General features: G+C 41.2%; 1 protein-coding gene across 3 annotated transcripts in view; it reads left to right on the top strand.

Annotated features, from left to right (window-relative positions):
• Positions 1-631: 631 nt before the first annotated feature.
• The window catches only part of PIEZO2 (piezo type mechanosensitive ion channel component 2), a 297,318-nt gene continuing 282,990 nt past the window's right edge, over positions 632-14,959 (top strand). For 2 of the 3 annotated variants that reach the window (XM_064656987.1, XM_064656979.1), the window contains exon 1: positions 633-932. In XM_064656987.1, the coding sequence (XP_064513057.1) occupies positions 869-932 (64 nt within the window). In that variant the 5' untranslated portion in view covers positions 633-868. Of the gene's footprint in view, positions 933-14,959 lie in introns of all 3 variants that reach the window. The other variant, XM_064656971.1, reaches the window with a different exon arrangement.

The following is a 14,959-nucleotide window of genomic DNA, read 5'->3' as shown; positions in this document are numbered from 1 at the left end:
CAGAGGGACACATCAGCTGAGCCTTAAAACAGCCCCTTTAAACCCACAGCACTTTCTAACCAGCGCCATATTTTAAAGGGTAAAAAAGCTTTCCAGAAAAGTCAAATACATTCCAACCACCGCAGATCTATTTTTTTTCCAGGCGACAATTTTTTTGTGGACCTAAATGTGCTGTTGAAACTGGGGAGAAGAAGGGGGGCGGGAAGCGAACAGATTAGAGAAAACCGTTCCCCCACTCAAGAAAACATAACAAATAAACAACACAAAAAAAAAAGCGAAAAATAAAATAATGAAAAAGTTTTAAAAAAATCAGTTAAAAAACCCCGAACACACAACATTACACTAAAAAGCGTTAGGGAAAACCAGTGAAGTTTTCGGCGCAGAGCAGGAACCGGCCGGGGGGTGTGTGCCAGCGCGGTGGCAGGAGGGTCCCCGCGGAGGGGGGCACACGCAGGGGCGGGGGAGGACCGGAGCGGCCCGGCCCCGGGGCGCGGGGCGGGGCGCGGGACACTTCCCTTGCGCGGGTCGCGCCGCGGGAGCCGCCGGCTGGGCCCGCGCCGTCGGGGCGGCCGCTCCGCGCTGCCGCCGAGGGGAGGCGGGCGGGAGGGCGGTGGGGGAGGCCCGAGGGGGCGGGGGTGTGCGTGTGTGCCCCGGCTCGGGGGTGCGGCGCGGCGCTGGTTGCATGAGCTGCCGCCGGGATGCAGCGGGAGGCGTGAGGCGGAGCGGCTGAGGCGAGGCGAGGAGGGGACGGACGGGCGATGCTCCGCCGCCGCGGCGGCTCCGCGCACGGGCGGACCTAGAGAAGCGGCGGTGGCGCTCAGAGAGGGACGGCTCCCGGGCCGGCCGGCCGCGACCCCCGCCCGCCGCGATGGCAACCGAGGTGGTGTGCGGGCTCACCTTCCGACTGCTCCTGCCCGTGTGCCTCACTGCCGGTACGTCCCTCCCTCCCTCGGTGGGTCGGCGGGCGAGTTGCGCGTCCCGGGGCCCGTTGTCGCTGCCCGGCGGGCCGACGGCTTGGGGGATGCTCTCCTCCCCTTCCCCGCGGCATCTCCCACATTCCGCTATTTTCCCAAGAAACTTTGAACTTCGGAACTCAGCCCTAAGTTCTTACATCTTTGTTGCTGTTGTTAATTTTGTGGTTGTTGCTGTCCACCCGGGAGTGCGGGGCTCGCACTTGTGGCAGGGCTCTGCTCGCCGCTGCAGCACCGGCGTGCGGGGCTCCGCGGCTTTTCGGTTGGAAACGCTGCCGCTGCTTCCCGAGCCCCGCGTCGCCCCGCATCCCCGGGAAAGGCGTGGGAGAGAGGCGGATTCAAGGCTTGCCCTCCAGGCAGTGTGGTTCAGCTGCCGTTTTAAGGTTTCGGGGGTATTTTTTAAAGGTGACAGTGAGCGTCTTTCAGAAGGAGCAGTTCTCAAGTTTTAGGAGATTTTCAGGAGGGAGATTGTCCTTACTTTCAGAGAGAGAAATTTCAGCTTATTAAAACGCGTTGCTTAGCAGGCGGCCATCCAAGAAACGAATTATTTTTGGATGGAGCACTGCGGTGTCCAGCCGTGGGTGAATATGTTAATATTAAGCTGTGCCTTCCGCACAATTTGAAAATAAAACTCTGAATAACTCCCGATTGCCCCTTAGGTCGGCAGGACGAAGGGCTCGCCTCGAGAGCTGCGATTGCGGAGAGCGGCTCTGTCGGGGCTAGTGCCCGCCGGGGCAGTGGGGGACTGCGGGGAGGGACCGGGGAAAGCGAGGACCGGGGATGATGTCCCGTTCGCACGGCGTGGAAAGGAACCCGTTGGCGGTCAGCCCCGCGTCGCGCATCCTCCTCGGGCGGCGGAGCGGTGCCGGCCGTACCCTGCGCGGCCGCCGCGGGGCTGCCGGGCCGCTCCCGGGCCGCCGCCGGCCCCTTCTTGGTCGCGCGGAGGGCGCGAAGGCTGGTGCCGAAGTCAGGGCTGAGGGGCCGTCTCTCCGGCCGTCTTCTCAGGACGGGGCTGCCCAGCGGCCCCCGAAACATGCATCCTTCCCAGGGCTTTGCCCTTCACTAGCCCCACGGTGGCCAGGCCAGCGCCTTCCTATTTCAGCGTCTTCCCTCCACCTTTCCCGGGAGGTGTGCCACACGCTCTGGCTCCAGGTGCCCTTCACTGCCTCCGACTTCTCCTTGGGGAAGGAGGACTTGGAGAGCATCCTTAGGCCCGCCGGAGGCATGCGAGACCCAGGGCACTCCCTGGTGCCTCGCAGTATGCAGCCCCTCCTGCTTTCACAGACTGGGATTGAAAAGGGACTTTTATCTCCATTCCCGTGCCTGAGGCCATGTGGTGGGTGCTGTTAGCAGGATTGTATGAGGGGTGAGATGAAGGCAGATTTCCAGACCACCGCCAGCATCTGCAGTAGTTTTCTGCCCCTTCCAAAGCCTGTGGCCTCCCTGCAACTGCCCTGACCTGCGCTTTGTGGGCATCACTGGCGCTGGGGACGCCACAGTTCCCCAGGCCCATGGCAGCAGGTGAGTGGCTTTGGGGCCATCCCTGTGCAATCAAGTGTCAGTGCCTTGGTGCCTGGTGTGTGGGAACACTGTGTGCAGAGGATGGGGCAGGTGGTGGGTTGCCCTCAAAGCCAAAGGGTGGTATCAGGCAGGTCTTTCAGTGCAAAAGTTGGGCATAGGGCACCCTCTGTTTGAAATTTGGTGGGCACCATCCATGCTTTCTTTAAAGTTATGGAAGATCTTTGAAGTATGGATGAGGATGAATTTGCTGTAAAGACACATGGGGAGAAGAAAGGATTCTAAAAAAAATGGTGTTTGCATGAAATTTTTAAATATTACTCTAATACTATAATATCTAGCTGTGGTATGAAAATAGGGGAGGTATTGTTCTGTTAGACTCTCAATCTGGCTCTTGCCAAACTCTTTCTGTATCAAAACAAGTTCAGATAAAATTGTTTTCCTGTCCAGGTTCCTGACACTTAGTAATGCAGAAGTACTTTCGCATTGCAGTAATACCTCCACAGATGAGAACTGATGTTGTCATGAATTGCTTGTGCTCATAAATCTTACTCATCTGAAGATTAATTGAAATATAAAACCTGAAGGAGGGACTTCCCGTCTTGAATATGAAAAAGAAATCCCACTGCGGAACTTTTGGGTTTGGACCTAGTGATCCCGTTCAGTTGGATTTGAGAGAGGAATCAGCAAATGGACAAAGAGCTTGTCTGTGCCAGTCTGTACCTTAATTTACTGTGTCTGTAGGTGTTATTTTTTTTCCCTTCACAAGCTGTTAGTGGAGTCCTCACTAGGGTGGAACATGGTTCAGCCTGCTTCACTTTTGCACTTATCTTGTGTCTGCACCTGAGTTATCCCTGAGCCAGTGCTCTCCTCCTTTCCAAAGCATCAAGGAAGTGTTTCATGGGCTTCTGGAAAAGGCTTTTTAGAGTTCATATATCAAAGTGATGGTTTTTTGTATGACTTATGGTGAGGTTACATCCGCAGCTGAAAAGCTGCCACGAGGACTTACTGTGCATAGTGATGCCTTGTGTCTCCTGCCCGTCTGGGCAGTAACTGTGTCTGCCTGTGCCAAAAGGTGGAAATACAGAGTTGTTCTTTTGGATCAGAATCCATTGTGTGTGATTCTGAAATGCTAGATTACTACAGATTCTTACTGTAGTATAATTTCCTTTTTTGTTTCTAAGAGTAGAAAGTAATGAGGTTGGAGACCCCTGACTAGGTGTATAGAGGGCAGTCACAGCTGTGGCAGACTCATTAAAAGTAACACATCTGCTAAGCTGAAATCTGATTTTAAAAATACAGTTAAAATGGTAAATGCTTTAAATTCCTAATACTTTAAATATTTTATTTTAAAAGGAAGTAAAATTAAATACTAATGCTAATTATCTTTGCTGGTATGAAATACTTTCCAAACATTGGTTAGTACCATGTAACTGAGAAAACACTATTCTTCATGAGAATGTTTAGGATCAGATCTGTAGCACTGAAGAGTGTAATCTTTTGCAGGTAAGCCTAGATGTATCCGTTTATAGCTCAAGAATGACATAACTTGAGTGTCTGCTGAAGACAGGAAATTTAACATGTACAAAATGAAAGACTTTGGAAACTGATTGTATGCTATAAGACTTCAAAGTTGATCCTGTCATGTTATTTTCATGGCAAAATCTTACATTCAGTCTGATGTGAACCTAGAATTTAAATGATAACTTACAGTAACATGAAACTTCCTGCAAATAAAGTATTGTGTTCTGTAATAAGACAGAAAGAGTTGGATACTTTATTGTTGGGTGGTGGTGTTTTTTATTTTTTTAGTAAGATTACTGCAATGTGATATTTTCCTGCACTGTAGTAGTACAGTGCTGAAAAAAACCAAATAATAAAATAGATGAGTGGGAGCTTTTGGCTCTGGTGGTGAAAAGTGGGCTTTTTGTGCTTTGTTTTTTAAAGCTTGAGCCTTGGTGTGAACCTGTCTTTTTTTGTTAGTCATCTGTACTTGAAACATGCAAAAGGTGATTTGTCTCTTTGAAGTAAGGCATGAAAACAGTCTTTTGCTAATTGCTTTGTTTGGTTTATAGAGACTTGAACCACAAAGTTAGTTTACATCACTTGATAAGAATTTTTAATTATTCTGCTTCCAATTATTTTACTTCACGCACAATTAATTGGTTTTTTCTTAAGCAAAATATGGTTATTTTCAAATGGGGTGCTGGGGAAAAAAATGCTTAGGACGTTTTTTCAGAGGACAGCTGTCTCTGGTTTTTGGCTGATGGTGTTGGATTGTGTGTTATCAGCAAATCGGCTTCAGTGAGCTAACTGCCTGGCCCAAGCACTTCCCAGAAGTTACACTTGCTTTCTGAACTCCTGAATTTTGACCCAGATGAGCTAAATGTTGTAGGAGCTTCCAGAAAGTTGAGGGTTTTCTGAGGGGTTCAGTAGAAGTATTAGTGTTTTGTAAGTGATGGCAGGTAAAAAGAAAATACTTCTGAATTTTTTCAGGCAACAGAGTTCAGATATTATTTGTAAGTTTTCACTTGTTTCTTTGAGCCAAGTATTTGAACTCCTGATAAATAGCAGGAATTTCTTTTATTTGTCCTTTCAGCAACCATGATTCATCAGAACGATATTGAATGAATCAGAATTATAATCTCTTCAGGATATAAACAATATGTTACAGAGAATATTTCTTGAAGCATTATAGTATTTTCAAAAATATGTATATCCAGTTGCTGGAAGTGTCTTAGTGGGAGTGAGATCTTTGTTCTGCCTTGGAAGGAAAAGGTAGATTCCAGGGTGCTTAGGTGCTCTTTGACTTTTATCCCCAAATTAATTGATAAAATTTTTGGAGTGGTAATATCTGAATAGCTACATTAATAAGTATTAAAATGCTTTTTAAATTACATGCTTTAGTGTACTTCAGAACCCAATACAATGATTTTTTTTGACGTTTTGAGTCATTACTATTCACACTTCCTATAGAGAGAATAAGTTGAACAACTGTAATATTAAGGCAATCCTGCAGAGGCAGTGAACAATGCCGTGCTTGGATTATTACCTTTTGGGTGCTTTTCATTGATTGCGCTGGAGGTGGCTGTTCAAAAAATGATGGTACAATATGACTTTGCATTGCAGTTTTCAGGCCACAATGATTGTTATGTGCCAGTCTGTACAGGTGATGTCATGGTGATGACAAAGCAAGTTGTGATGCAGGACTGTTCAAGCTAGAGGGTTATTTGCGTAGTGACATTGCGTATTACAGTATATACATATATATCAAAAAACACTGACATATTTTTAAAGTTGAAATAATCTTCATGTAGATGGGGAGAGTGCTGTTTGTAATGCTCTAAAATTGGTCAGTTACTGAAAACAAGGCAAAGATCAAACTGATTTTTTTTGCCATTATGGTGACATGGGGAAATATTTATTATGATTTACCAAGAGAATGATAGGAAACACCATGATAGTATTAAAACTCTGATGTTGTCCCAAAACACTCATAAAAATATTAATCACAGCAACAAAAATTCTAGGAAACCTTAGTGGGTAGCATGCTGAAAAAAGAGTAACTCGGATGTCAGTTTGCACAAGAGATCCTAAATGGGCTAAACGGGAAGCTTTCCTTCCCCTCTTCAAGTGATTCAGATAAATTTATCTGACTTCTTTTATTAAAGGAAGTTTTGCCTAGTTCAATGGGAGCAGGTGAAAGGTGTCAAGGGAGAGCAATATATACAACCTAGTGGGAGCAACATTTTCCAGGCTTGTAGGCACAGGGTTAGATGTTCTTGTGTACAAAAAGCAAATGTCATTGCAATCTCTGTGGCTTCCATCTTAGGTCAATTAAGATCCAAAAACCTCAGTTTTTGGGAGAGGGGGAGGCAGCAGTCTGCCACAAGCACAGTGTTTTCCCTCTTGTGTAACAGACATCTCAGGTTGACTGACTCTGCTTCCCCCTAGCATGTAGGCTGGGAAACTATTTAAAGATCAATGCCACAAAAGATGGAACTAGAACTTCTCTCCTTAAGTTCTGCAGCAGATTGATCAATATTTGTAACGAAATCAATCCTGTTTTTTTTTTTTCTAGGGCAAAAGTTTTCTGTAACATTACTTTTGTGGTGATCACAGATCTTCGTTCTGTCATCTTGACAGGTCTCTGAAGCTAAGCAGGTCAGAAGATGCAGATAAGAAGTTTTCAGAGAAAGTGTATGCGTTGCTGCCAGGAATATGAGCGAGGGAGTCCTCTGATTCTTTTACTGAGAGAAACTGGTATACTGGGAGTTATTTTGTTAGATAAATCAGCTGTTTTGGTGTGTTTGTTAGAAGTATATCCTTTGATGCATTATGTTCAGAATGTGATTGAATTAATGCACTTCTCTTTTCCTGAGGGTCTTACCTGTCCATTTACCATCTTAAGTAGGCAGTTGTAAAACCGGAATGTCACATTAAGGTTGCTGTTCTGTATTTTAATTTGTTTTATATATTTAAATCTGAGCTACAATGTTAGGTTTGATCCTGTGGCAATGAATTCCATGGGTGAACTCCGCCATGAATAAAAAGGAGTACTTTTAAATTCAGTTTGTTGCCTTAGTAAATAATCCTTTGGATGGGAAAAAGTATGCATAATCACTTAAATCAACAGCAGTGTAATGTTCTATTTACTCTAACACTTTAGAATAACATTTGCAAGGCATAAAATCAACCATTAAGATTAACTGTGGAAATTAACAGCTCTGAGTTTCCTATCAATTGTCCAGTTCTGAAGAGAAAGGGATGACGCTTATGTAAATCTGCTTTCCCCATAAACAAAGAGGTTTAAGACACTATACTGTTACAATTTGAATGATTAGACAGTGCAGTGTAGCTCTTCTCTGAACTCATTCAGGTAGTCTTTTGTTCGGAGGCTGTTTTGGAAATGAAGTAAAACTTAGTCTGTGTGTTTGTGAGTGATACACTAACCACTCCGCTTTGGGCAAAATATTCTAAAATATTATAGAGCATGGGATTGCAGACATTGCATACTCTGTCTACTGTTTCTAAGCCACTAATTAGTTAATGTAGCTTGACAGAACCATTACTTAAACCTGAAGTATATAAGCGGTATTATAGTATTTAAATGGTAATATATAGTGAGGATCAGTTCTCTCCCTTGATCAGAAGTTCCATAGGAGACTGAAAATTATTTCCTTAACAGTTAAGGGAGTGTTTTCTGGGCTGCTGTTGTGCTGAAGCATACAAAACTTAAAAAGATGCTAAACAAGTGCTGTCCTTTCCCTAGCTGTGCTAATGCTACTCAATAAACTCTATGCTGATGGTTTTTTTTGGTTAAAAGGCATGCTATTAGAGAAATTAGCTCCTAGGTAATTTGAGGAACATTGATCTCCTTCTGCTAGCAGTCATAAATTCCAGATTGCAAGTACATGTTTAGCCTTTAACTTTAGTTTTAGCTTTTGTTAAATGCAGATTGAGGTTCCAAAGGCTCAGAAAGGAATGGTCAGTGAAACACACTGTACCCCTGCCTTTTGTAATTTGACAGTAAGCCTTTCTCCAAATTGATAAATCTCCAGCTGTAAAAGGTGATGCTGATTACAGCATTATGTATCTCTGATAATGTTGATTTGCTTGTCTAGGAAATCTTGCAAACAACTACGGTCATACTTACTCTCAATTTCACTTTAATACATACTCATATCTTGGAAAATAACCTGAACATGCAAAATGTTTGCATAATGGCTGCATCTGTTTGTGTTGTGTTTTTCTTCCCTTGTTATATTTGTGGCTTTTTACAACAGAATAGCAGTTTCCTGGTCACCGAGAATAGATTAATTCGTAAGCCAAAGGCAAGTGAGGAAAATTTGTCTCCACAAATCTTGATGTATGTAAAAAAACTTTTGAGACCGTAAATACATATTAGCTCGTGTGGGCATCTGGTTGCCCTATTTCTATGAGAATATTGTTAAAAACAGTATTCATAGCTGTAATGTGATTGCTAAAACATGAAACATGTTTCAATTAATTTGTTCTTTGCTCAGTGCTTAGAATTTTAAAGATCCCGTTACATTCCGTAATAATGTCACATTTTTTACACAGTTACATGCTTAAGTTCATTTCTACAAGACAGCAAGTTAAAAGAAAGTATAAGTTTTAACCTTTTGAAATGTTGTCAGAGACCAGACTTTCTAGTACATGTGTTTTGCAGGGCATTTTCAGTTGCAAGGATGGAATTGTAATTGCTTTCTTAATTTTTGCATGAGTCATTGATACCATCAACATTTTCTACGATGGCAATAATTGTATGTTTCTGTGTGAAAAGTCGTAGAGAAATATATATGTCTTTTCTAAATGCTAAGTTATAAAATTGTTTTCTTCGGGTTGTAGTGCTGTTGGTCAAAGAAATTTTGTGGTGATAAGTGTACCATCAGCCAGAGAAGCTGCATAATCTTTTCATTCTTCCTCCTTCTTTCTTCTCTAGACATTTTAACATGCCAAATTACTGTGTAATTTGGAGAACAAAGATCTGTGAAGCATGACCCAAATCTCTTATTTGTTAGCTAAATGTGAGGCATGTGTATTTCCAGTATAGTACTATGTAAATAAAAAACTCCACTTCCATGGCTTCTTTTCTATAAATTGAAAGAAAGTTTACCAGCTTTTTTTTTTTTCTTAAGATGTGCTTTGGATAAAATGCCTTTGCTGTGTTCTTAAAAACAAAGTTTCTGAAGAAGATAATCAAGTTTAGCACTTTCTTTAGCACAAGTTTAGCACAAGTTATACACTTTCTTCCATCAATTCAGTGTATAATTGGGCAAAAAAACCCTCCAACCACCCAACTGTGGTACAGTGCCTATTTGTCTATTGGTGAAAACATGTTTCAACTAGAAGGACCTTGATCTCTATAGTTCAGGATTTTCACTATGCTTCTTCTTATAAACTTGTATATAGACTTTGATGTCATATTTTCTCTGACCTTCTTGGTTGTTTTCTTCTGAAATCTAACAAAACAAAAGCCTCTCCTATGGTTTTAAGATGCTTTATTAACTATTTTTGTACATTTGCTAATTAGGGGAACTCTGTCATAAATGAGCTTCTCCTTCTTGCCTAATTTGACACATCCTTCCCCCCCCTCCCCCCAAGTTTTCATGCTTTTCTTACCATATGGTACATTGGTTAGGACCTTTGATCTTTTTTGGGTGTGTGTCCATATGTGTGTCCATCTTACTATATGAATGTATTTTCCTTCTTGCTCCTTGGGAGGGGCCTGTCATTTCTGTGGGGTGTAGGTGTGTTCGAAAGTCTTATGTGAGCCTACTGCTGTGCTTGTTAGTGTGGCCTTTTGTACAGCTTAGCTCAGAGCATGACTGTTTCCCTACTCTCAGATGAAACAACCTTCATATTCCCCAAGTTACAACACAGAAAACACAATAGATGGGAGAGAAAAACCTAGTCAGCTGAGCAAATCGAATTTCATCTGTACCACAGAAGCCTTAGATGTGCTACCACCTCGTTTTGAGTAAATCCAATAGTTGACTTCATCTCTTTGTTTAATGGCTCATTGCTCTTAATGGTGGGCCCTGTGATGTTTGGAAGGATTGGCATTCAGTGACATGTATTTTCCATGCTCTTCTGCAAGTGATGCCTTTGTGATGAGAGAAGTCCCAAGTATGAGGAAATTGAATCTATTTTACACTTCCTCCACCTGCTACAACTTTGCCCTCCAAGTTGTAATATTTTGATTTGTTTGAACCTTGAAACACAATGTGTGTATACTCCAAGGCAAAATACAATACCGTGTATGTATGCAAGATTATTGATATAATGTGTCTTAAACTGCCCTTTTGTAATATTTAACTTGTTAGCCATTTATTTTTATTGAACTGAGTGAAAGAACTCAATCATAATGCTGTTACTGTACAGAAACATAACCCGTTTCTTGCAGCTTTTCATTGTCTTCTGCACATATAGCTTCACAGTTGCTTGAAGACTCCTACAAATACATTTCTGATTAATTTGCTGAAAGCATAAGCAAACATACTCATTTTATGGATTTTTAAGAAAAAAAACTCTTGCAGTTTACTGTACCACAGCAATTTTAAGATACCTTAAGTAAAATAAGCCATTGTCAACTTTTGGCAGACTCAATCAGCCTCTCTCGATATCTACATTTTTATCGTGGCATGTAGACAGACCGAGGGGTGTAAGACAACTCCACAAAGCTGTTTTGAGGGTCTAGAAATGAGGGTTGGCCTAATCATTGCAGTTGATCCCTTTAGAGGACTCCATGTTAAAAAGCAAAAAAGAGGAAATACACAAATCTTGTTTCTTACGACTTGGCTGCTTGGTGATGAGCTATACTGGCAATAGTAAGGAAGTGGCAGAAAGCCCCAAATGGTCATTAATGTGCCCCAGAGGATGAAGCAGTTGGAATTGCTAGAATTGAAGCAGAAGGATGTCAGGTTATTTCCTGCCTGTATTTACTGTTACTGTATTTGGGGGAGTTCCGTTTCTTTCTTTCCCCTGTGGAGGAAGCTGTTTCCCATTGCACTTGAAATGGAATAGTAGTAAGATTGTTTCAATGCTACACAGTATTGCAAACTGGAAGGAACCAGAAGGTCTCATTACCAGAGTATCTTTCTTGCATAATTAATGCATGTTTATTGTTTTTTAAATACACTGAAATAAGACTATATAAGTTGTTTAAAGACAAAGCAACAAACAAACCCCCAAAAGAATGAGATAGTTAAGTCACTGGAAAGAGCGTCTGTTTTAAGGAGAATGAATAATATTCTCCTGTGTCGCAAGTAATTCCGTAGTTACTCGGTTTGGGTTTCTCATGCATTCTTTTGAAGCAGTTGAGGTTGGTCACTCCTCTGCAAGGTTTCTGGGGTGATTACAGGATGGGCAGTGGTCCATCTATGTTTCCCTCCTCACACCATCCCAGGCTTGAAGGCACATCAGGAGATCTCTTCTCCAAACTCCTGCTCAATGCAACACTGAATTTAAATGTGATCGCTCAGGGTTTTTTCCTGTTGGGTTTTGAGAATCTCTGAGAATGGAAGTCTACAGCTTCTTCCAGTGTTTAGTTAATCTCACAATCAGTGAGATGTTTTTCTCTCTTCATCCCTTATATGCCCCCAGCTTCAGTTTGTAGCCATTGTACCTCAGTATGTGCCTTTGTAAAGAGCCTAGCTCTGTCTTTTCTATAACCTCCCCTTAGGTGTTGGGAGGCTGCTACTGTGAGGTGCCCCAAAAGCTGTCTTGTCTTGGGGCTGAGTGAGCCCTGGTCCTGCAGAGGCTCCTCATGGGGCCTTAAGATCCAGCACTGATGTCTTAGGGACTCTTCTCTGGACTTCTTAAAGTTTGTCAACATATTCTTGACCTGAGAGGGGACAAAATTGCGTGTGATTTAATGATGGCTGAGTAAAGGGAGTGCTCCCTTCCCTTGGCTATGCTGCTGTTGATACAGCCCAGTGGCTTATGTTGAATGTCACAAGGGATGTTGGATTGAAAACTTTTTCGCCTTGTTTGTGTGACAAACAGAAAGTAGACATTGACTATTTTTATTGTTCCTTAACCCCCCCCCCCCAAAACCTTATCCTGAACTTCTAAACTGTGCTTAAAGGCTTGTAAGTAAAAATAAATTGTTATTGGATATTATATCTAAACAGTCAGTATTGCTACCCAGGCAGAACTTTCAGGAATTTTTCTTACTCATTTTTGATTTAAGGACCTGAGCATTTAGTCTTTCCAGTAAATCCTAAACTCTCTCTCCTCACATGAAAGTAGATGCCTCAGTATATTTTTCAAGATGTCCTAGTTAGGGCTTTGTAGCTTTGGCTCTAAACTGTATAGCAGCAGGTCTTGGAAATCCTGCTGTGAGGAATTGTTTCTTCAGTCTTTGTGTAAACTCACTGGTACCTCAAATCTCAAGAGAGTGCAGTTTTCCATTCTTGGTTTTAAAAAGGGATAAATCAACCACAACAAATATCTGTAGGGCATGTTTGATTTGCTGTGTCTTAACATATACAATATGCATTCAAAGGTTCAGAAAGGTCGAACTTGTGTTTCTCAGCTGGAAGTGCTGGTTATTAATGAATGTTATTCCTTAACATTGGCACAGCCATCAGTCACTGACTTGCAATGAACAGAATGATGAATTAATACAAGACCTACACCATTTCTTCTCAATTTCAAGAACTATCCAATGCTGGCATTCTCTAAGGGACTAACTAGCCAGTAAATTATTGGCATTATTTTCCCAGCAATCATGCTCACATACTTGAACATTTTTAATTAGTCAGTATTTCTTGTTATTCTGCAAATCACTGACAGCTAATTTGTTTTAAAACCACAGGAAAAAAATCAGTTCTGCATGTTTCTGTATTGCATTCTTTTCTCCTACATGTCTCCATCTCATGTAGAACTGACAAATTACTTTTAGCAGTAGTTGGGTTGCAATTTTGAAACAAGTATTTAAAAAACTGGCTTGGATTTTGGCTATATGAAACACTTGGTGCTAGACATTCAAAGAATCTGTTCTGCTGGGTTTTATAAATCCAGCAGAATGAATTGTTTCCTTTTTTTCTTTCCTGAAAACTGCAAGATTTATTATTTATTTCTGTGACTGTAGTGCTTAGTTAACTCTGCTGCCTTTAGAGGGTCAACCTGCTGTATATCAGAAATTCTCTAACCTCTTTCATTCTACAAGAAGCATGGGAGGAATTACAGTTTAACCATATAAAAATTTCAACTGTCCATGGCGTGTAGCATTGCTGGCCTTCATTTGATAGCAGGCAAGATATTGATATCAGGAGTTACACACAACCACTGTTTTTTCTGTTATTCTGTTCAGGTCTGCTCATAGATAATTTCAACATGGAAAACAGTAACTAGTGTAGTGTTCTTGTAGCTGCCCAGATGATTTTGGTGATGGCTCTTAATGCTGTTAACTGTTGTGATTGTGGGAAATATCCTCATGTCTTCCTGTAGCTTTTGCTACAGTCTTCCTTAGCATTTGCATTTTTCGCTGTCTGTATCTGTTGCTCCTTCCTTTCTTTGAAAAGTTAAAACCACTCCCCATGCAGTACTACAAATAAAATATGTACTGTCATCTGTTGCTCAAACTGCTGTTTTATTGTGAGATCATCTTCTCTTCTAAATATAAAGCATTTAAAAAGTAAATTATTATGTAAAGGGAAATATCAAGATATGTGTATTTTAAAAAGTGGTCTAGAAATACTGGTAATTTTAGCTTTAGAGTTTCATAAAGATTGTATAACCAGAATGTTCACATATCTCTGATATTCTAGCAAGGAGTATTTGTACCTCTCCTAGCACGTGGGAATAAAAAAAGAGCTAAAGAAGATGTGCTTGGCTCTCAGAATTGCCAGGCTCCATGTAATTTATGGAATTATACTTGCTTGGAGATACACATTCTTCTTGCAAATCAGACCTGACAAGTTTCCTGTTTGCATCCCATGTCTGTGCAAAAGAGGTGAATCAAATCTTCAAAAGATGGGGAGAATGAGCAGAATAGCATTTTGCAAATTCATATTACTATTAGAAGTAGTAAGGTAAATCAAGGTAAACACACACTATTTTCACATATAACACTCCCTTTTTTGCTGTTGTTTTCCTTGAGATAGTGCATTTTAAATGTGCTCAGGTAATAATTAATTAATTAGTGACTTTTGTTTTACTAGAATTGATAGTTTTATTTTTTAACATGTTGATGTTGATAGCTAGAATTGGTGCACATTTGCTGCTTAATTGATTTCAAAATCTTACCTTTCAGGTGTGAAAGCTGATTCTTTAATGCATGATACGAATTTACCTTTTTTATTATTTTATTTAAAAAACGCCATAATGATTCCCTAGGCAATTGTCCAAGAACAAGTACTGCCAGTAGAAAGGCCAGTGTCTTAATTCCATTAATTAGATAACATTTAACACACCATGTCAGTGAAGTTAAGTAAGTCAGAGGAAGACTAAAAAAAAAATTAAAAAGCGACTGCTGTTGCAACTTTAGATAACTAATCATCAGCTTGTCATTCCCTTCATTACTGAGGTATATTTGTATCTAATTAGATTGTTCCTGATACTTAAAACAAGAAATATCTGTGATTCGAAGTCAGCAGTAGCCATCTGGTTAGTGTAAGACCACAAATGATGTCAGTAAATTAATGATGTCATGGTTATGCACAAAAAGTAGAGAAAGAGATATTAGTAATGCAGCCTTATGCACATGAGAAGTAAAGTGTCTTTCATGAAGTGGTGAATGAAAACTACAAGTGAAGATATTAATGTTGTTTGCAGAGCTGTTGTTAGCACATGAAAGTGAAGTTATTTGTTTCATGCTGTTTTTTATCAAAATTGTGCTAGAAAACATTACCTTTCAAGGACTACTGCCACAGGCCATAACATCATTGTCTCTCCTCATGAATACAGAATGAGGATTCATTAGACTGGAAGAGTAGCCA

The sequence above is a fragment of the Pseudopipra pipra genome, chromosome 1, assembly GCF_036250125.1.
Source record: "Pseudopipra pipra isolate bDixPip1 chromosome 1, bDixPip1.hap1, whole genome shotgun sequence".
Taxonomy (NCBI): Eukaryota; Metazoa; Chordata; class Aves; order Passeriformes; family Pipridae; genus Pseudopipra; species Pseudopipra pipra.
The sequence above is the reverse complement of the archived record's forward strand: the minus strand, read 5'-3'. Positions and strand labels throughout refer to the sequence as shown.